The 24,139-nt window shown below is 33.1% G+C and overlaps 2 protein-coding genes across 2 annotated transcripts; one reads left to right on the top strand and one right to left on the bottom strand.

The window, feature by feature from the left end:
• Positions 1–1,063: 1,063 nt before the first annotated feature.
• LOC115980740 (AT-hook motif nuclear-localized protein 10-like) lies at positions 1,064–5,461 on the bottom strand. The gene is made up of 2 exons (XM_031102962.1): positions 5,379–5,461; positions 1,064–1,514 (listed from the first exon to the last, which is right to left on the bottom strand). The coding sequence occupies exons 1-2, from the start codon at positions 5,459–5,461 to the stop codon at positions 1,064–1,066; spliced, it is 534 nt and encodes a 177-aa protein (XP_030958822.1).
• Positions 5,462–21,704: 16,243 nt separating this feature from the next.
• Positions 21,705–23,728, top strand: LOC115982552 (transcription factor MYB15-like). Its single transcript, XM_031105180.1, has 3 exons — positions 21,705–21,903; positions 22,325–22,454; positions 23,223–23,728. The coding sequence occupies exons 1-3, from the start codon at positions 21,771–21,773 to the stop codon at positions 23,614–23,616; spliced, it is 657 nt and encodes a 218-aa protein (XP_030961040.1). The 5' UTR covers positions 21,705–21,770; the 3' UTR covers positions 23,617–23,728.
• The last annotated feature ends 411 nt before the right edge of the window (positions 23,729–24,139 follow it).

Raw genomic sequence — 24,139 nt, 5'->3', positions numbered from 1 at the left:
GCTTATCCAAGCTAAACAAGGTACACAAGCATGTTATGTAAAGATAATAGGCCAACTTTGATTATAAATCCATGATATGTAATACAAAACACAAAAATCTTTTTGGTTTAAAAAAAATTTATGACCAAAACTAAAAGCACACATTAAGCTAAGTGATTAAAAATGCACATGCAATGCATTACAGTGCTTAACTAAGCTATAGATGGTACACAAATTAGAAATATCAATTTCTTAATTAACCATTAAGTACATGTACAAACTTGTACATACACAAAATCATAAATAACTTAGCACTTATATAACACATACTATTCAAGTTTCTAAATCAAGAGAGAGATATCATAATTCATGTAATCCTCAAGAAAAAATAAAACAAGACACAAAATAAAATATTTTTGTCTTTTTGAAAATTTTCTATGTTTTTGGATTTTATTTTAAACAAAACAACCTAAGAAAATAAAACAACCAAAAACAAAAGGAAAACATGTCCACAATTAATTAAAGGCGAAAAGCACATTTTGGTCCCTACATTTTCGCACGATTCCTACTTTGGTCCCTAAATTTTGTTTTTACCGCTTTTAGTCCCTGTTTAGAAAAACGCCTTCTGTTTTAGTCCTTTCCGTCAGTGCCGTTAGGGCACTGACCTACGTGGCAAACGGGATTATTAAAATAATAATAATAAAATTTTATTTTGTCATTAAAAAATTCCAAGTCAGCATTTAAATTTAGAAAAATAATTTATTAAATTTAACTAAATAAAAAAAATAAAAAACATAAATAAAAATAAAAAATCACATTAATTAAGATTGAAGTGTGTCTTGAGCAAGAACAACAAGAACACATACACAAACCCAGAAATTAGAATTCAAAAATTAAAATTTTCAAAATCATCACATACACATGAAAGTTTGGAAATGTTCCAATCGGGGCCATGTGAAAGACAAAATAAACTGCAAAAACAACCCAAACACACACTGTACATGACAACAACATAAAAGAAAAAAACCCAGTAATGCTTTAAACTTTAAAAAGCAAACCTAGATATAGATTCAAAAAAAAAAAATTAAGTACCCAAAGCTTCCAATTGGTGCTTCTTGCTACTAGAACCAGGCGGTCTGCCCCTAGCTTTCTTGAACGAAGTGGGTGGCGCTGATCCTCCAGAAGGAAGCGATGTTGGAGCCGAGGGAGGAGTTGGAGCTGGATGAGGAGATGAAAACCCACCTCCACCACTTGACTGAGTCTGAGCTACAGGTACGGGCTGAGCCGTAGGAGTGAGACCCAAAGCCATAGAGCCATCTGGGCCATACTTTCTGGGTCTCCCTCTTTTCCTCTTAGCTTGCTCGCTGCCAGTCATACTCCCCATATTCACATTCACATTCACAGCCCCACCACTACCACTTCCACCATCAAGCTGGTAAGTCGGTGATGTTGCTGTTGCTGCTGTTGCTGTCGTCGTAGCAGTTGTGGCGTTTGTTGCGGCGAAGATGGGCTTGTAAACGGCGTTGCCGTCGGAACTAAAACCAAAGCGTATGTTCTAAACCAGTGGCTGTGCCGGCGACGGCAACGACGACTGTTGCTGTTGTTTCTACTGTTGTTGAAGTGCACCGACGGCGGTGAAAATTTTAATTTTTGAATTTTAATTTCTGGGTTTGTGTATGTGTTCTTGTTGTTCTTGCTCAAGACACACTTCAATCTTAATTAATATGATTTTTTATTTTTATTTCTGTTTTTTATTTTTTTATTTAGTTAAATTTAATAAATTATTTTTTTAAATTTAAATGCTGACTTGGCATTTTTTAACGACAAAATAAAATTTTTTATTATTATTTTAATAATTCCGTTTGCCACGTAGGTCAGTGCCCTAACGACACTGACGGAAAGGACTAAAACAGAAGGCATTTTTCTAAACCGGGACTAAAAGTGGTAAAAATAAAATTTAGGGACCAAAGTAGGAATCGTGTGAAAATGTAGGGACCAAAATGTGCTTTTCGCCTTAATTAAAAGAATTAAATCAAGGACAAGTAAACAACACTCAACTTAGAGAATCTTTTCTCACCCATATAGCACGAGTCTTTGGCTTTGTAGGTAAAAATCCATGAGAAGCAGAGTGCATTTGAGGGATTACACCAATTTTCTGAGAAAGACTAAAATCCTGCTAATTCTTTTCATAAGCCAACAAGCTTAAACTTTTCAAAAGAATATGAAACAGTTTGTTTGGACTTATGGCAAGAGAAATATCATCACATATCCTAGATTGAGATACATAATTTTTAAATTTCAATTTATGATAATTAGGACGAATGTGACTGGAGACACCACAAAAGTGACAAACAGGAACAAACTTAGGAACATAAGTATTCCTAACAACAAGTCTAGTCTCAGATTTTGGTTTTTGCCTCAACAAAGAACAAATTGTCTAATATGACCAACAACACCACAAAGGTGACAAGTAGGCACAAAAAAAAGATTTATTATGCTTTCTAACAGTAGGTTTAGACATAGGTTTAGGAACTTCAACATCTACATCAGAACTTTTACCTTTGTCTAAACAAGCAAAATAAGCCTTTTCTTTATTATTTCTCTTGAAAGGAGGGATATAAACTTTTTTAGTTTAGGCTTAAGAGAAACAGAAACAGTTCTGTTATCAACAACAGGCTTGATACTAGTCAAATTTTCAATTTTAGCTTTAGATTCAATTAACTCTTGTTCCAAGCTTTTCATCTTCTCATCTTGAGAGGAAATTTGATTTTTCAAAAATTCATTCTTTTTATTAGATTCATCTAATCAAACAACCAATTCCTGTTTTTCAAGATTAGCCAATTTTAACTCTTACTTGAATTTCTTAGCAATTTTCAATGATTTAGGTAATTTCTTATGAAGAGTTTCACAAGCATCAATAAGATCAACGGAAGCAATAGCATCTTCTTTATTCAAATTATCACAAACATGAGTAAAAAGACACTTCAAATTATCCATGATAGCAGGGATCAAGGATCAACTCTTAGATCAAAATATCTAACACAAGAGCTAACCTACTTTGATACCACTTGTATGTTTTTAGATCCCTGTAAACTAGATTATTTAACCTAATTAATTAACCAAGTAAATACTTAAGTTTATTATTCAGATCTAGGTTAAAACAAAACAATCATATCATGCAAAGCAGCAGAAAATAAATAACACAATTATATGATGACCCAGGAAAACCAAACTGGTAAAAAAATCTGGGGAGGATTTAACCTAGCTATCCTTAAGGTAAAAAGCAAATCCACTATAGAGAATCGAAGTTTACAATACAACTTAGATCACTAACATCCTATTGCTTCTACATGTAGAACTTACTGACACGACCATGTGCAAGTTTCGAATCCATGAACTTCTTCTCTATCAGGCTTTTGCAACACAAGCACCCACACTTGTGATAAAAAACACAAACTCTCCTGTTTATGACTCCATGACCACCCTTGAAGGTTTAAATCATTAGCACCTTTGATGACTAGAGAAGGTAGCAACCTCTACAACACTGGATCTTGAGATTCTTCAAGGAATAACATCGGTAGAAGACATGAGAGAACTTTTTGGGTACAAAACCCTAGATACAAAAAGGCACACTCTTTTCTCTCTGAAAAGCCTTATAAAAATGTGCTTAGGGTTTCCTTTATATACTAGTAGTGTTTTACTTGAAACCTAATACGTTTAAGTAGAGTTTGGGCTGAAATAGAATTCTGCAGATACGAGTTTCGATCAGTCGAGCCTGTCTTTCGATCAATCGAACCAGGCAGATTTCGAATCCTCCTTTCTGTAGCTTGTATGTTCTTGAATCTTGACTTGTATCACCTTGAGCATTGTTTAATAATACCTATAGACTCTAGGATCTATATCTAGACAAGTTTGTGTTCACGATTTGCCAATTGTTCTAAACTTTTAGAACCTAAAAACTTTTCTATCTAAGACACTACTTTCTAAACATTAGTTAGGGTACTACTATCGAGATTATTGACAAGTGTATTGTAATGACGATTTTGCCTGTTACCACTTACTTAGATACAATCTAATAAACATTTTTAGCTATTCTGAAGACTAAACCTAACTATTACTAATTACAGTCTACCAAACATTAATGACCATATAAACTATAGTACATTGCAATTCTTTTACTATATTCTTCACCATGGCTTTGAAATTTTTTTGGTTGGTTTATAGGAATCAATGTTGTTGGCACTTGAGATCTTTGATGGCACATCACGAACAAAATTAATTGGGAAAACTTGAAGAATATGGGGGAGAAAAAAAAAAAAAAACTCACTTTAGAGGGACTTCCAAATTTTCAGAAGTAGGGTAGAGCTATTGCAAATACACACACACACACACACACACACACACACACACACACACTATATATATATATATATATATATGAGAGAGAGAGAGAGAGAGAGAGAGAGAGAGAGAGCAAATCAGTAGGGTTTTTTTTTTTGGAAATCTAATAGGGTGGCAATTGAACGGTTTCATATTGCTTGATTGGGGAGTAGGAGAGTCATAGAGTTGAAGGGAGTTTGAATTATTATCAGATTAAGTTTGATGGATTAATAAATGAAAAGTTGAAAAGTTAGGAAACATTAATAGAGAGAGAGAGAGAGAGAGAGAGAGAGAGAGAGAGAGTAATTATATACTGGTAAAAAAAAAAGTATGTACTAAGAAAGTATTTACATAGAAAAAAAATCACTTCTCAATAGGACATTTATCCCTACAAAATCACTTTTACCATAAAATGTGGAGCTATCCATAGCAAATATGCCACTTGAAATGTAAAACAGAAACATGATGAATAATTAAAGGATAATGAATGATGGTGTGAGAACAAAATTGCATAATTGTGAACGCAAAAATAAAAATAGACAAAAATCAAGAAAAGTCTTCAAAGCTAAAATTAAGAAGGTTCATTTGCTGTGAAAACATTAGGGAACCTGAATTCCTTCATGTTATAGTAAATATTGCAACCCCTTGATGGCATAATTTTCTTGGTAACCAACAACATTCACGTTCTAGTGACGGTGCATCCTTCAAAAAATTTACTGTAACATTGTTGGTTAGTAAGTTTACCTAGTATCTATATTATACAACTTGGTTTACACAAATCATACATTCCAATACAAAGAGCTACATTTCAGATGTCATGTTTTACTTCCCACACATCAATAAATTTTTGTCATGATCATGGTTTAATGATCATGACAGAAATATATTGATATTTGGAAAGTAAAACATGACATCTGAAATGGTTGAAAGATTCAACAGTTGCACATATTATATAACTTCAAACAAAAAATAATGAGAGATAACAAATTCATCAAACTCCTAAGCTATGGTACTAAGACCTGATATCAAGTGTCATACATTGCACTGTGAGGCGCCTCGAAAGCAGATCATGGAGATCGACCTCTGTAACAGAGCCACCCATAGTTCCAATAATAAAAAGCCTCCCAGTAAAATTTAAGCTCTCAAGTTTTGCTTTAAGTAGATGCTCCAATATGATCTAGAATAACATCAACTCTTACCATTGAACATTTAGTTAGTTGTTCTTTTTTTATCACCTAATAATCAATGCAAAAAGAATAATGAAAACCATCAATCTCTATAAAAATTGAGAAAAACTGAGGTGTTAGTATTAAGAAAATACCTTTAATACCTGTTTCTTCCTTCACCCATTCAACAAAGTCCTTTGTCTTGTAATTGATGCACACATCAGCCCAAGATCCTTGCAAATATATAACTTTTCATCACTCCTTGCCAATCACAATCTAAAAATATATGAAAACTTAGAAATCAAACTTATGCATTAGATGAAAAGTGATATTGGACCTGCAATAACAAACACTCTTGCTCCATGATATTTAGCTATCTGAATTACAAATGTACCAATACAGGTTGAGCTCCCATGAACCTGACGTTTTTAGCCTACTTAAATTCAGAATTAGGATTTTTGGTAAACTACAAAGTTGTAGTCATTTAAGTTAAATTTCTAGCCCAACTTGAATCATCTCGATTGGACATCTGAACCAAAAGTTATGCCCAAAATACTAACTGGTGTGCAAGCTGGAATCCTAGTCCGAATTGGACTTGAATTTGGTGCAAATTTCCTTTGATTCCTTGCTCCAATTCGACTCAAATTTAGTTGGGTTGTCATTCTTTAACTTCATTATGGCCCTTGTAAAAGTAAAGTCCATTAGCCTTCTTCTTTGCACAAATCCACTTATTTAATTCCATTCTCCTACAAAAGACATATTCATGCATTAAAATTCAATTAAGCATAAAATTGATTATTCAGCTTTATTTTAAAACCAAATATAAAATGTATGAATTAACTCAAAATAAGTATGAAAATGCTTTCTAATAATGATATAAATATGCAAAATTAAGCTATTATCAGATATCAATGGTACCTTGTGAACATGATGTTGCTTATCATATTAAAAAAAATTGGTATTCCTATGTTACTCAACAACAAAATAAGCACCAATTAGGGGAAAAGGAAAAGTCTCCATAAGTGGGCCCCATGTTCATCTAATGTAATTCACTATCTTAAACTTAAGGGCCAATTATGATCAGGATCAAGATTCCTACATAGGATTGGTGAGATGGTCACATGGATTGGATTGTATATTGAATCGAGAATTATAGGATTCTACTTTTTGTTAAAAAATGGGTGTAAAATCACATATATATGAAAAAAAAAAAAAAAAAAATTTGGTATCTGAATGTTCAAATAGTGTATAAAACACCCTAAACGTTTAAACCCCCAATTTACAAATTACTAATTCAAGCTTATTATCAAACAATATATGTGCGGAAAATGAACATAAGCTTATAACAGAATTTATAAACAATCTAAATCAAATAAAATCACATCCACAGCAAAAATTAAATGGCAAAGATTAAGGGAAGAGAGATACAAACACAAGGACAGCACAACGATGTGTTATCGAAGAGGAAATCGAAGCCCTTGGCGTAAAACCTCTCCGCCGTTCTCCAAGTGGTAAATAATCTACTAAAGAATGAAGTTGAGATACATGAACAGCAGAAGACCCTCCAAGCCTAATCTATCTAGTGTACCTAAGCCTTCCAAGCTCCTACTCCAATGAGGTTACGCCGAACCTATTTCTTCTTTAACTTATCGGATTCCGCTATAGTCCATAGCATCAACCAATATCAATTGGTCCCTTCCTAACTGCTTCCCAAGCACAAAAAAGCCTTCTCACCCTCTCCATTGACTCACCCTCTCCTTTTTGAAGGTTGTTGGAATGATTGTGAACCTTTAGATTTGGGTGTGTTCTAGTGGACCAAAATTTACTTGATCTGATAGTAGGCTGGAATTGGCTCAATACATTAAGGAACGTTTTGGATAGGGACCTAGGAAATGTAGCGTGGAAATTACTGTTTCCATTTCCCGGGATACACATAAACCTACCTAGAAACCTTATGAAAATTAAGTCATTTTCTTAACAGGCACCATCTCTTGGGAATGGTGCAACACCAATCTGGTTCTCATTCCGCAAATCTCAAAACGCATAATGAAATAAGAGTTTACTACTGCTAATGAAAAAAAAAAAAAAAAAAAAAAAAAAAAAAAAAAAAAAAAGGTAACTGGTGTATACAAAATTCTCAATACAATACTTCACAAGCTCTGCAATGCAATTGTATCTCTGTACGAACTCTTAAGTGTCAAAGGGATCATATCACAAATACAAATCAACTTCAAGGCATAGGCTTTTTGATTATTTGATTACTGATCCACACAAAAGTGCGCACGCAAACAATTTAATATATAAACAACTTGCTTCTAAAGCCAAATTGTTGATTTGACCTTGAGCGAACTGGGTGATTCAAGATTATTAAGACTCCAGTGCATCTTTCGGCTGCAATAGTTTATCTTCGGTTTGTTAATGATCAGAAACCCAAAATTTAAAAGAAATATTGCTTATACAAATAAAATTCGCCTCTTAACCAAAGCAATCTACGTACTTTTGAAATCACTTCCCTATAATGAAAAACTTGATAACCAGTCATTCACATTCAAGCAACAAAAGGACATGGAAAGAAGAATTTACAGATTTATATAAAGCCAGTTGTTTCCTATTCATCATATGGCACTGCTTGCCATTTTTTCTTCTTGACATCCATGACATGTTAGATTCAGGATGTTGATTAGAGCCTCATATATAAGCCTTTTTGTGTCCATGAGTTGAGTATAGAGCTTTGTAAACAAGTTTGGGGGGGGGGGGGGGTGTTGGAGAAAGAGAGCTTTGTTGTTTTGATATATAAAACTTTGCTATTCTGCATATGGAGCCTTTTCAATTAGCTATCTTGCACCAGAATGTAAGACTTGGTTATATGAGGCGCATCCTTGCTTAATGATTTTCAATAGCATAACTACGCTTCTCCAATAAGTTTAGGCTGCATAAGTTCAACAAAGAAGGTTGTGGCTTCAGGACAAAGGGCAGAAAATGCAAAAGCAAAGCTTGAGAAATAAAAAATTTCAGCAACAGGTATATTACTGCAAATCCAACAATTTTTTTTTTTGTACTATAACATGAAAATGATTCTATCAATTGAAAATATTCAGTAAACTTCACTTCTATTCCCTTAATTTTAGAAAAGGGTAATTAAAGTCTTAAGCTCAAACCCATCCCAAGATCAATATAGTGTTTTGATTCCCCAGCCACAAATTCTCAATAAGTAGTACACCATAATGAATATCGTAGTAAATTTCTGTGTGCGCTGGACGACGTGACCATTATTGCATTGTAGCATTATATTTAATTGATGCTAAAGGAAAACCAAAAATGTTTTGCAAAATTCCAAACTGTGAACGACTGAGATAAATCAGAAATTGAAAAACAAGATGGAAAATGTAAGCTTTGACTAGACCTCTTAATTCCCAAGTAACTTCCAATTTGTTGACTACGATTTAAAACTTAGATAACCACATGGAGGAATGATGTTGAGCAATTTTATTGGAATTATATAGAACTTCAAAATGATGTTTACACACAAAGAGTTGTACCTCTTAGATAACTAAAAAAGCTAACGGAAAAGCACCTTAATTATGAGAAGTTAAAAAAAAAGGGAAATAAAAATGCAAACCTTCAATGTAACCCTGATGTTGATGAGAAAATAGATGAAATTAAGCCCTAAATAGACGAAATCTGAGGTCAATCTTTCAGTTCTTCATCACTATTAAACTCAACACTGTACTGCACTACACCATTCTTCATGCTTATAACTTCAAACACTCACTGGCTACTAGCTTAATGAGCTTCATCTGTGATCTGAATCATGAGTGACAACCATACCCAACAGATTAATGTAGAGAAAGTGATAAGAAACTAAATAGTTGCAGCCAGGCAGAGAACCTATAAAGCCAGCAGAGGAATAATGAAGGACAAATTCGAGAAGATTTGGTCATTGGCAATATTAGTATGTAAAAAGGAAAAACTTACTTCCGTTGGCAGTTCAAAATCCATGCTCGCATCCCCAGGTGCTCACTGAACATTCTTTCTATGTCCTTAGAGGTCTATTGCAAAGCAAGGAATGTCTTCTAGTGGCTGGGATTTAGGACTTATTCAGGGCAACCAGCATCATCAGAAGTAAGAAGTTCACAAAGAAGGCATAATTTTTTTAATGATTAGATTTATGATACTTTTAATCACAATGGACATCAATGTAATAATCTAAAGTGAATATATATGGTAGCCTAACCTTAATTTCAAGGAGCTATAACATGTTAAGAGGAATTTCAAAGTCGAGCATCACGAGCTATACACAAGCAATCAAAATAGTAGTCAGAATGATTTTTTTTTTAATAAAAAAAGGTGACTATTAGGACAGACTATATCCAGCAGCAGAATGCTAAGTCCAACAGTAAACTTTACTACCATGCCTTGCAACTTATTTAACTTATAAGCAAGACGAGGAGCATAAAAATGACGCAGAAAATATAATCCTAATTCCTACAACAAAACAGAGATATTAAAGACTATGCAAATGAGAAGCAGAAATAAGTATGGATTTGACAGTCAAACAAACAAAACGGAAGTTAAAGGAAAAATATACCATATAATATATTTGGGAGGCATCATCTTCCTCAATTTCCTTTGTGAGTGGTGGTGTCAAGATCATGTTCATTTCCTTCCTCAACTGAATCCTTGACGTCCCTGAAGGGGTTTCCTCTCCGTCAGAAATACTCTGTCCACAAGGTATATGTTAATCTGTTGGTCGAATGCTATTTGTAACAACTAGAGGACTTTGTCTAAGATCTGAAAAAATGAATTACAAACAGAAGAATATTGTTTTGAGAATTAAACATAGATTACACTAGGGGATGAGCTAGATATGACATTGTCAATGATTTTAGGAGGTCTAGCTGCAAAAGCTTTTGAAGGTACTCCAAATTTCCTACAGAGAATAGTACTGTTTAACACAGGTTTCAAATGTGTAAATTATAAGTAGCAACAGGTCTTTTGCACCCTTTTTTTCTATAAGTAATGGGGTTTCCTTTTGCCTGATGCTAAGATTGAGTCAGACCTAACGAGGAAAGAAGATTTTGCATGATGTTCTGATTGAATGAGACCAAAACATTCCTAGGCCCTTAAGGGTTGGAAATAAAATTCGTTGACCATGGATTAAAAAGCAAAAACAATAGCATTAGAAGAAGAATATAAAGTTACCTATAAGTGAATCAGAATTGAACTGCCTAGAGCGAACACTAGTAATATGGCTTCATTGCGTTCTTTTTTCCATTAAAATATTAGTGACTAATTCAGCTATTTCCGTTGTTAAATGTCATTCCAAATTGGGCGACTACCAATGCTAAAAATAAAAGCAAGAATTTATCATCTCATCCCCTCCACTAACTAAGACAAGAAATCCACATGCCTTTGTATTCATCAATCTCCTAAATGTATAACACTACACCATAAAAATTAGCAAACAAATTTCAAACCCTAAAACATAATGCCAGAAATTACATGAGATGAAAACTGGTCAATTACCTAGCTCACCTTTCATCGACTACCATATAATATGGATTGCACATGATATGTTCCATGATGCACATCCTTGCTTCCATTATGAAATGATAGAGGACCTGTTTCTTTGGCCCTTTCTCAAATGTACATCCATCTGTGAAAATTTGATTTATCACAAAATGTACATCCCTAGATATTAGAATCAGATGTTTGGTTCAAATGAGGCCAAAAAGAATTAAATACTTAGCATAAGATTATCAAGGATGGACAAAATGATAAGGTTAAACAAACAGATGATTAAGAAGAAAATATCGAGATATACCTCACAGTGGAGGAGTAAATGATTTAACTAACAAAGCCAAGGTATATGTAGTTTCTTCTTCTTTCCTGCTGGTAACGGGCCTCTTGTACTTCAAACTTTTTCATGTAAAGAAATACTTCAGACTCTAAAACAAGAAACAAGTATATGATATTGCTTTATAACTTGATAAATAGCTATTGCCTAACCCTATAACCTTCGTACTTGATAATTAACAAAAGCATTTTAAAGCCTTGAGGGTCCCCTTCTTTCTTCTTAAGACTAGCATTACGTAGATTTCTTTTCATGTGTCGCCAACTTAGATTGAATACAAAAGAAAGCCAACATGTTAAGTTAAAATTTGAGTAACATTCATTTAGGTATTATTTTTTTTTCTTTTCTTTTCAAATAGAGAATCTTCAACACATTCACACATTCTGGTAAAGTTGCATATAGAGGGCAAACAAGATTGAACCATTTGTGTCAATGTCTTAGTTAGTTTGGTCAAAATCTATTAAATTAATCTACCAAAGTTGTAATTATAATCTTTCTGAGGGAATTTTTGAGTTTTGAGTAGGATCATTAATTGAAATTTTGGTGAAATAAAAGAAGATGATGAAGAAGGTGTTATCCATAACTGGATCAAAATTGCAACGTCGAATCAAGCTGATGCTGAACTTTGCTGACATGCACAAGTGCAAATAACTTTTCACAATCATCATCCAAAAATCTGAACTTGTATTTAAATTTATGAATCCTGAAAGGGGGAATTTCTTGTCCTTTATACCCAAATATATATATATATATATATATAAATCAATATCATAATATTTTGCTTGAAATTGATTACTTGTAAATAAACTCACAATGACAATGACTGTGAGTGAAGAGACCAACACCTTTCAACCAGTGACACTCATTAGGGAACTAGAAAACTGCAACCTCAATATGCATTGCATAGGATCAGTAAATAATATTAAACAAATGGTACCACATCAGCACTTCCAAATGTGTCTTTGAACAGCAGAGGAAATTAACTAACATCATAAAAATAATCATGCCACTATCTTGATTATCAATTCTATGCAAATCATAATGAATCTTTTAAATTGTTCTAGAGTCTAGACTCAATTCCATGGACAGTGGGCCAAAAACTAGAGCTTGAGGTTTACCAGTGGAAAACATAAATTGGTATTACATGGGACACAAGACAGTAGTATTGCTTCAAAATTTAAATGAGCTGAGAATTAACAATTATGGAAGTAAATGTTTCAAAATGTTAGTTTCTCTTTGTTGAAGTCCGATCAATGTGGACAGAACCTCAATCAGTTTATAGAGTCACTCAACACATTTATGGATATTAAGATATCCTATTAAAGCATGAAAGACTTTAAGAATTTACTCAAAAGGACCCATTTGTAGTTATTTCTATATAAAAAGGTCATTGATTTTATAATTGACAGGACAAATGTTAAAATCTTTTAAATGAAGTGTAATCAAAAGTTGTTATTTACTAGAAAGTACAGACACTTCATTTAGGGTGCTGTATCATGTCGTATCCGTGTCATACCGGTGTCGTACTGACCGTTTTATATTATAATTTTTCAAAAATTGCTCTTGTCACCATGGTAAATTCAAATTGCCTAAGAGCACTCACAGCAGTGGTGCTATATAGGTATAATGGTATTTTTTAGCTCTCAATCACAAAAAACCATGATGCAGCAGTGGAGCTAAATCTAAAAGATTTAGCTCCTCAGCTATAGTGCATATCTATCTTTAGATGTGCACTGCAGCTCAAAGGTAATAAAAAAAAAAAAAAATTTATTACACTTCTCTCTCTTCTCTCATTAAATAAACATTTCCTTTTCTCTCTCTCTCTCTCTCTCTCTCTCTCTCTCCGGCTTCTCTTCTTTCTTCTTTCTTCCTCAATTTTTTTTTTCTCTCTAGCTCGCTGGCCAGCTCCCTCATCTCCCTCATCCCTTAGCTCGCCGGCCAGCTCCTTCATCGTCGATCTGTTTTACCAACCTAACTCGTCGACCCACCCCAAGCCCCATCGCCGATCTCCCCAAGCCCCATCGCCCAGTCCGTGCCTCTTTCTCTCTCAGTCACTCTCACCTCTCTCTCTCTCTCAACGTCTTCGACCCACGCCTCCGCCGCCCTCAACGTCGCCAGCCCAAGCCGACCTAAGCCCCAAGCTACTGATCCACGCCTCCGCCCAGTCCTCCGATCAAACCCACGCCGCCCAGTCCTCCCCACTCCGCCGATCCATGCCTCCAACACACACCTCCGCCTAGTCCTCCGATCAGACCCACGCCATCTCTCTATTCTCTTTGCTGTGATTGAGTTTGTTTGTTTGTTTTTTTTTGTTTTTAATGTATTTTCATAGGGGTTTGGTGGTTGTGGTGATGGTTGATTTTGGCTATGGTAGTGGTGGTGGATGATTTTGACAGTGGGTTTATGGATTTTGGTTGTGGTGGTGGTGGATGATTTTGGCTTTGGCAATGGTGGTGGTGGATTTTGTGTATTTTGGGTATGAGTTTTGTGGTTTATGGTTGTGGTTATGGTTGTGGCAGTGGCAGTGGGTTGTGGTTGTGGTTGTCATGGTTGGTGGTTTGTGGTGACTGGTGGCGATGGGGTTGTGATTATGGTTGTGGTTTTGTTTTTTTGTTTTGTTTTTTGTTTTTTTTTTCTATGTTGTGTTGTGGTTGCCAAATTAGAGTGGTGGTGGTGGTGGTGGTGGTGGCTGTGGCTGATGGTAGAGGTGGTTGGTGCTATGTATGTTTTTTTGGGTAGTGGGATATATTATTTTATTGCAGTGGTTATATTATTTTATTGTGATGTTTATATTATTTTATTGTGTTGAAAGCTAAAATAGATCTACTATTGTAGTATGTGTGTAGGTAAAATAGATAAAGTAATTTTTATTGGTGCTAAATAGCTAAAATTATAGATCCACTGCTGTGGATACTCTAATTCAAATTACTGAGAATCTAATAAAAATTTTTAATCTGTGGGATTGCTTGGCAATCAATTAGAATATTCAATTGATATATTTAGTAAAATAAAAGAAGATGCCACTAGATTAGACTTGCAACATTGAATCAAGCCAAGAATGAACTTTGCCAACAGACACACTAACAAAAATCATCTTTCACCATCATTATCCAAAAATCTCTACGTGAAGCTAAAATTCATGAACCCAAAAATACAGAGATCACAGGAACCATTTCCTTATCTTTCTACCAAAAGAAAACCATTGAGTTATTTGAGATTAGTCTTATATCCATAGCCTTAAAAATCAATAAAATGAGCAAGACCCATATAAATAAAAGAAATTGTAAATGAATTAGAAAGACGTAGGTAGACATTGATTGGAGTTGGAGTTGTTTTCTCTCTACACATTTGCAAATGATTGAGATTTTTAAGGATATCTATTAAACTAATGAAGCAATTAAGCAACAACATCCTATGCATAGTAGTTATGTGTATATGTACAACAATATACAATATAAATCGCCTAATTCAAATTACTGAGAGCCAGATAAATTCATCAACAATGTTTTTTCTCTAAATTTTTGCAAAGTAAAAGAAGAATCCAATGGAGAAGAAAAAACATAAGAAGTTACCTCTGGGTTAAATTCTCAACCGTCTATTTGAACAATGTTGTTATCAATCAGGATGTTACGAATGTGGAAAATCTTGGACCAGTCCTCTCCTGTCTCTCTTTGGAACAGTCTTCCCACACAATCAAATTTCCAAATATGAGAGATTTCAAATTTGGGAAGGCTAGTATTATTTTGTCATCTTTCTTCTTCATTTTGGATTCTTCCATTCCCAAAAATTCATCACTCATCTTTTTCAAATACTGCCCGTTCTGTATGTGTAATGATTCAAGGAACCAAAGTTGAAGACTTTAAGTGCTTGATGGCATCTCGCGAGTGGCTTGCAACTTTGCCAACTTGCGACATAACTTGCGAGAAGCACTGCTAGCCTGTTTGTGTGTTTTTCCTCATTTCTTTAATTACCCACACTATATAAACTCACATTACCCACGAAATTGTAAAGAGAATTTCAGAGAGAAAACCCTAAAAATCCATTTGAGAGTTAGAGATTGTACACCCACAATCCTCTACACATTTCTCTTACTTTTCCTCTACTCCTACCTCTCTAATTACATATCCTTTTAGAGGTTTTAAGCCCAAACACAACCTCATCCATTGTAAGTGTTGTGAGTTATTTTGGTGCTCATAGGAAGCATTGGATGAAGCCATTCTTTGGTGGATGCAATTGGAGCTAATTGCAGGATCCGGAAAGCTAGTAAAGACAAGGTTTGGTGAAGCTTGTTTGTAGCTGGGACTCAAAGAGTCTAAGTACAGAGGGTAATCTAGGCTTAGAGGGTCTATATTGTAATCCTTGTACTCCAACTTATTCACTAGTGGATTGATTCAGCTTGGAGAGCTGCGAAGTGGTTTTCACGCTGAGTTCTTTGGTTTTCCTCTTCGATAATACACTATCATGTTATCCTGTGCTTGCATCTCTCTTCCCTTACTCCTTATACTTTACATTTAATTGTTAATTATGTATATCCATGCACTAGAATGTAGTCCTGGTCAATTGTGCTTTGTGTACTCTAATTCTGCACTCAGTTGAGTAGATTAAAAGCAATTAAGCCGTAATTTTAAAATTTGAGGTCTAAACAAGCTATAGTAGTTTTACTCTTGAGCTTCCAATATCTTTGTTTGTCATCCTGGCCACTTATAGTGAATTTATGTTCTAAGAGAAGTCAATCTCCCAAATCCTCTTGGAAACTTTACATTTGACATAAAGTCTTTAGAATTAAAAATAAAATGTCTTAGGTTAATTAGATTACCCATCCCTTGAGGCAATTTTGTGAAATTGCCACTATGAATTATAATATTCAAAATTTGTAAATTGCATAAATTACAAATGATTTCAAACAATACTTCTCCACGATAGTTAACTAAATTTAGTTACATCAAATGTATGAAATTTTCCACTATATTTGGAAGTTCTATTAACATATCACCATATACACAATTCAAAGTTAATGTCTGTAAATATCTAAAATGTTGGAATAACTTAGTTAAGTTATAATAAAAATGAGAGTGTGTTGATTTTTTGCACAATAAATGGATTGACTCAAGAAATTGGGTTTCTTCATCAATTTCTAAATGCAAGGAGTAGACATTTTTATAATCTAATGACAACTCTATATCAGAATTGATTGCGAAGCATTCATTTTTTGACATTAATTGTGCAAGTCATGCACTATGTCTTGCATTTTGCAATTTTTTATCTTGCCACCATCCTCATCTTTCTCAATACCTTGGAAGAGGGAGCATATGACTAATTTTTTAAAGTAATCTTGTGCCATAATTTCCATCTCCATATTTGTGTTTGACATGATATATCATTGTGCCATCCACATAAATACCAACTCATTCCTAAAAAAGACATAATCTTTTGGAAAGATAGCACAATATGAGAGACACCATTTTAATGGTGAGGGAAAATCATAATAACTCAATAACAAAGGTGCAAAAAGACTTTTTATTTCATCATCTTCTAATTCCCACAAGCTTCTATCCAAAATACTCTTCCATTTTTCTTTACTATTCTTGAAGTGCATTAGACTTCCTAAAGTCTTTGTAGCAAGTGGCAAGCCTTTGCATTTCTCTGCTATTTTCCAGCCAAGGTCTTCTAGTTGTTCACATAGAGTTGGATCCTTATAAATAAAATAAAATAAAATAAAATAAGCTATTTTCCTAAACATTAACCAACAATCTTCCTCAGACAAAACTTCCAAATTGATGATCTCTACACTTCCTATCTTATCAGCAACACTATATTACTTGTGGTGGCTAAAATTCTATTACCTTGGGAACCATATTTGAATGCTTCTTTGATTGGCACCCAATTTCTGTCATCTTCAGTCCACACATCATCCAAGATTAGAAAGAACTTCTTTCCCCCAATCAATTCACAATTTTTTTCCAATAAACTTTGCAATTCAGTAACGTTGGGATTAGCACCTCCAAATGCTTGAATGATTGCTTTGGCAACAGTACATTGATCAAAAGGTTCAGAAATACAAACCCAAATTCTTTTGTCAAAATGGGTCTTCACTTAATGATGATTATAGACTAGTTGGACAAGAGTTGATTTGCCAATACCCCTATGCCCACTAAGGAGATGACATAGGGCTAATAACTGGATTGCATGTTGTTTATGTTCTAAATATGCATGTCAAATTTTGTTCACATTGAATGTTATTTACCATTCAATAAATAAACTTAACTTTTACGTATAATTTTAGATCACAAAAATTTGAAATTTAAATTTTAATTGAAAAAATAGCTATTAATTTTTTATCTTCTTGAAATTTTGCAAGCATATGCATGGAGGATATAATAAAAATATGTAATCTAATGGTTAGATTTTCAAAATTCACATCCAACAAAAAGATATATGAAGAGTTTGAAGAATATCTCTCTAAACTAATTTGGAGAGAAACATTTTCCAACTAATTAATATATATATATATATATATATATTTATTTAGTGCTCATCATTCAATCCTAATAGCAGGGGTGACTCTACAGCCAGCCTAGGGGGTTTAAATGAACCCCTTGACCTAGCCAAAAAACAAAAATTACATATAAAATTTTTAATTTTTAATTTTATTTAGAGCCCTAAAATAAAATTTTGAACACCCTAATCCTAAATTTTCTTTAATCCCAATTGAAATAAGCTTGAATATGATCATTTAATGCTATTTCAAAATAATTTTACAATAAAGGTTAAGTGGCAAGTTTTAATAGGTTTTTATCTAGACCCACAATTAACATCATTTTTTTACATATTTTTAACAACTAGCCACCTAAATTTTGTTGTGAAAGTGTTGTGTCAGTATCTCTACTCTTAAAATTGCTACTTCGTTTTTATAAATAAATAAACATTCTCTCCGGACTCTGGCTTATTTTGCGATTGGCCGCGGAATAAAATTGCTTTTCCCTGCATTTTTTTTATTCATTAGCAAAAAATTACCACTTTTAGCACACAAAAATTACAACACTATATATTGACCCTCCTAGAAAAAAAATCATGGAACCACCACTACCTAATAGAGGATTCTCCCAAGGATGCAACGAATCTGCTTCTATTATTGTAATTTGATTGAAATAGTGTGTTTGTTTTTTCTTATTGTTAATTTCATATGGTGATATATGAATTATTTTTCTTGATATGTGAGTTATTTTGCTTATTTCATAATTATTTATTTTTGGTATAAGAATTAAATGTTAGCTTTTTCCCTCCTTTAAAATTTATGAATTTTTTACTTGAAGAGTAAAATTGACATTTCAATTTTAATTAATTGAATATAATTGAATAGGCCATGCATTTCCAGACATTTGAATTTTGTGTTAAAAGTTTGAAATTGACTGAATTTTTTGAGTGTAGGGGCAAAATTACTTACTATCAATCAATTAGAAAGAACACGTACTGCTTGATTTTATAATTTAATCCGGAATTGAACTTTTGACCCTACACTTTATGGAGTCAATGTAAAAACAATGAAGAAAGAGGAAAAATTAAAATAAAATAAAATAAAAAAGGCGGAAAATTTGACGAATGGTAAGAACATTGGTTTAAGAAATAGTTTTAAAATCTTTTTATTAAAGTGAAAACAATTAATTGATTTTTTTGACTACTTTTTATGTTTTTCATGAAAGTGACATCAAAACTTTCTTAAAATGGTCTATAAACAAATGCTTTAAGAATACCCATTAGCAGAACCCATTCAAAGATAGTGAACAAAATCTTTTTTTGAATTGTGAGACCAAAAAGTGGCCAGAAAAAGAAGTTAAAAGATGTACACCTTAGTCCTTACACAGAAATACATCAAAGTTTTTGTTATTGTCAAAGTAAGACGGTCTGTCATATATACACCTTTTTGAACCAAAGTGAAGTGGATGTGTTTTCTTGTGGTAAAGTTCAAAGATATGCATTGAATTCCCAATTGTTAATGATGAGTGGTGTTGGTGGGGACGAAGGGTTTCCTAGTCTATTGCATGCTTTAGTTTACTTTTGGGGCCAAATCCAGTGTCGGTAAATAGCGGGGATATGCATAGAATTGATTCAACCCTCAAAAGAGTTTCAAGAACAACTTTTTTGGTATCTTTTTAAGCAAAGTAAAACCGAAGATCTTGCATTACACACCCAAGTCAAGATTTTGAATATGATGGATGGCTTGACCAAATGCTATACGATTAATTATGACAATAAAAAAAAAAAGGGGCAAACAAAGGAAATACGTGTTTTACATAGTCGTAAATCCTTTACTTATGTGTCAAGTTATTTTATTTTTCTTTTTTGTTGTTGAGATGGTTTGACGGTATATATATGCAGATTAAACGAAGGAAAATCGTAGGAGCAAGATAAAGACATGATAGAGTTCATGAAATTCACATAGACAATAATTAATTTTAGGGTATATTCTTATGTACTTATGATGGTAACAAGATTGAATTACGTAAATGGCGGTTCTTTAATTTTGTGCTTGATTGGAAACTGATAATGCAGCATGAGAATGCATGAACTACTGATATGGAGATGCATATAGTCTAAATTCTCAAGGCCACGTATGGCTCCAACTAGAAATTAATTACTTGCTCAAATGGTATAATCCAAATAAGTCTTAGTCTCAAAATTTCGGGATACAATATAGATTTTCCAAAACCTAATTATTGTCGGCTACAAATATTATTTTCTGTCATTCTATTATTTTCTGAAATCATATTCTTTATAATCTCTTTAGTTAGATTACAATTCTTTTTTATTACTATTAATAATATTAGTTTAGATATTCTTTTATTCTTTTTATTATTCTCTCGACTTGAATCAACCCACTCTTCCTCTACATATGATTTGCTTCTCATCCTTTCATCAATAGGGACTATCATAAGCTTTAAGCAATTTTTTAATTATTTGAATCCTACTTTTACTTGTATTTCCAGTACTTATCCTTTTTTTTTTTTATTATAAATATTTTTGGATAATTAGCCGCTTATATATCCATCTTAGCAACATCATTTTTTCTATCCTCAATTTATGAACATATTGCTTTTGAACATCCCAACATTCAATATTATATAGCATAGCTAGTCTTATAGTAACCTTATATAAATTTTCCTTTAACTTGATAAGCATGCTGTGATTCATTACAAAATACTCCTTATGCACTTTTCAACTTATTCACTACTCTGCTCTGGCTTATCTTATTTTTACATCATCTTCAATCTCTCAGTCCTTATAAATAAAAAATTGATCCAATAGAACATAAACTCTCACCAGTTAGTATCTCTTGACCATCAAGTTTTACAATCTCTTCATATGACCGATAATACAGTCTTCCATACCTGAACATGTCACACACATGGAGATCAATTATCATTTCTTTCAGGAATTACTTGCACGTGGTGCTCTACAAGTTAATCAATTATATTTATTCCAAACATCAAGGCAGATATCTTCACAAGGGGCTCACTTGTGTAAACTTCATAGTTTTTTCTTCCAAGCTCAATCTCCACTATGTTTCATTTCGCTTAAGTGGGTGTGAAAAACACAAGATTGAGACATAACTATTCGACATGACTCCATGATATTCTCCTACCATGGTTTTCTCATTTTTTTTTTTAATATATATTTTGAATTTCCCTGTATTTATTTCTGTGTATAAAATCCTTGATTGTATCATGTTCCCAATTGTAAGCCCCATTATATAAAGATTAATAATTAAACAACACCATAATGTGTGGGACGTCCTCCATTTTTCTTCAAAACCATCATAATCATATGCAATAAAATTCTAAATCTATTTGAGTTTACTTTTTTTTTTGGTTTTCTTCAAACAACAAAGTGCACATTTGACGTGCTTGTCCTTAAAACCCACGTGACCCCAATTTCTACCCGTGCCGCACATAAATTTTGACCATTATACACAAAACAAAATGAAGAGGCTTAATCTTTTGCAACACAGAGAGAAGCAACCTAGAAGAATGGTTATTAAACAGCTTCTCAACATGTGGTACATGACAAAATGATTTCGTCACATGCTTTAAAATCAAGGAAAAATGAAACATTTGAGGAAGTCTCCATCACTTAGTGAATAGATATCCACAATATTTTTTAAAAAAAATGTCCGTGAGTGAGACAGAAAGAGATAATAATCTTCCTAGAAAAAACGGGGTTTGCTTTTGAAAATCCTGCTGCATTTTAAAGAGAATATAAGGCTATTTGATGACCTTGCAAGAGCATAAACTTAAGAAACTCATTTGAGAGAGAGAGAGAGAGAGAGAGAGAGAGAGAGTAGAAAAAGAAAGAAAGAAAGAGAAAGAAATTAAGAGTGCAATTCAAGAACAAGGATGGTGAGGACTCCTTGCTGTGAGAAGATGGGACTAAAGAAGGGACCATGGACTCCTGAAGAAGATCAGGTATTGATTTCATACATCCAAACATACGGACATGCAAATTGGCGGGCGCTTCCCAAGCAAGCAGGTATGAACAATGTTCCAACTACGTATTTTTAATACAAACATAGAAAAACCCTTTCGCACTCTCAAAAAATATTGCATGTTTTTGTTGTTGTTGTTGTGTTTTTTTAGAGCCCCAGATTTTTACATGATTCAAATATAGTTTTTTGATAATTCAAAAGTTGAGGAGAGAGATTTGAATTTTATATGTCTTCTTTAAAAATAGCAGAACATGTCATTTGAGTTATATATATATATATATATATATATAAAATTATAATTTTAGTTGTTCAAAAGACATAATTTAAATATCTTCTTTCTTGAATAAAATCGTAAGCATTTCCAGAAATATTTAGATTCGTTTTAACTGATCTGTTTTAATTAAGTTTTAATAGAGTTATTATATATATGTAACAGCTTGTTTAATTAATTTATGCATTCTTCAGGTTTACTAAGGTGTGGAAAGAGTTGCAGGCTTCGATGGACTAATTACTTGCGGCCAGATATCAAACGAGGAAACTTTAACATGGAAGAAGAAGAGACCATCATCAAGCTACATCACATGCTTGGAAATAGGAACGTACAGATTGGTTTGCTGCACTTCTAAAAAATTCAATTTTTTATTTCTATCTCTCTTGTACACACACATATATGCACCAACACACATGCATATCATGGAAGCAAAACGCATAGAAGGTTACTTAATGGTTAACATGGCGAATTAAACTTTGTCAACTGTCGAGAACATACTCATAGATTTGAAGATGCATTTAATTAGTAGTTTCTTTCATCATTACTATTGTCTCGGAAGTGACCATTTAAAATGGAATAGGTACAACCCAATTGGTTAATCCACTTTGCTGCCCACTTTTCAAATATCCTAAAATATAATTACATATTTACATTGTTAAATTTAACTTAAAAGAAATACTCTAGAGTCAAGATTAAGGTCCAAGAGATAAGATTATAAATTTTAAATTCTTACATATTAGCACATTATTTTAAGGAAAGCCTATTTGCTTTGTATTAATTCAGTCTTTTATAAATGAAGATTATTTAATACTTCCATGATTAATACCCTCTCTTCTCAGATGAATAATAAATCCTTCCATAAATTTTCATGGACTAATGATTAATCTGTTTTAATTTGTATCCTAAATTTTGACTTCCGTTGTCATTGCATTATATATAATGGTTGTGTTCATGCATCGCATGCATACACCCGTTGTCTCATGTTAAGATTATAGCTTTTTAAATTCTCCAATTACAGATTATAAAATTGTTAAACAAGATGCACACTACCCTAAGCATCTAGTTGATTCGTAAATATTCTTCTATCTCCAGATGGTCTGCCATCGCAGCAAGATTACCAGGACGAACCGATAACGAAATCAAAAACTTCTGGAATAGCCACTTGAAGAAGAGATCACTTGCACAAAATTTAGCCACTCCAACCACCACAAATCAGGCTGTTGGAACGCCTGGTTATATGCTTGATAGAGATTTTCAAGGTCATGTTCATGCACCAAATTTCCCCCAAGAGTCTTGGAAATTTGTGTGTTTAGATCCAATCAGGAAGGAGGCAGAGGGATCATCACAAACCATTTCAATGGAAACAGAGGAAACATTTAACAATGATAGTTCCAAAAACAATGATGAAATGGATTTTTGGTACAAGCTCTTCATAAAATCTGGCGAGTCATCACAACCTCATGTAAGCTTAGGACAGTTTGGCTAGTTTTTCATTAATTTTCTTTTGGTTCATCTTTTGTTTTTTCATCTAAAGACTATGAATACTTTCGAATTTGGACAGAAAGCATTGGTTTGAAATGTTTTATTTGTAATGTTAATTGTTAGCGTCGATTGAGATAAATCTCTATGTATATTCATAAAGTATATTCAAATAACTTTGGTGGTCCCGAAGGATAAAGTGATTAAAGAAATTTAAGGTTTTCTAAAGCATCTATGATCAAAGAATCGAAGCAAATTCAACTTTGTTTATCCAGAAGTATAATATTATCTCTCTTTATTCGTACGTAAAAAGACATAAAATATGAACTTTTTATCATAGTAGCTAGTGAGGACGAGAACATCCATTAGGAGTCCTACTAATTTCTCTTAACCATTAGGCTAAGATACCTACTAATTTCCTTTTTGTGTAGACAAAATTTGAGTGGATGTGTTTTTTATTCAACAACAAAAGACTTTATCCGTAACTAAAACCAATATTTTTTAAACACTTTGGTCGAATTGAAAACTGT

The sequence above is a fragment of the Quercus lobata genome, chromosome 3, assembly GCF_001633185.2.
Source record: "Quercus lobata isolate SW786 chromosome 3, ValleyOak3.0 Primary Assembly, whole genome shotgun sequence".
NCBI lineage: Eukaryota > Viridiplantae > Streptophyta > Magnoliopsida > Fagales > Fagaceae > Quercus > Quercus lobata.
The sequence above is the reverse complement of the archived record's forward strand: the minus strand, read 5'-3'. Positions and strand labels throughout refer to the sequence as shown.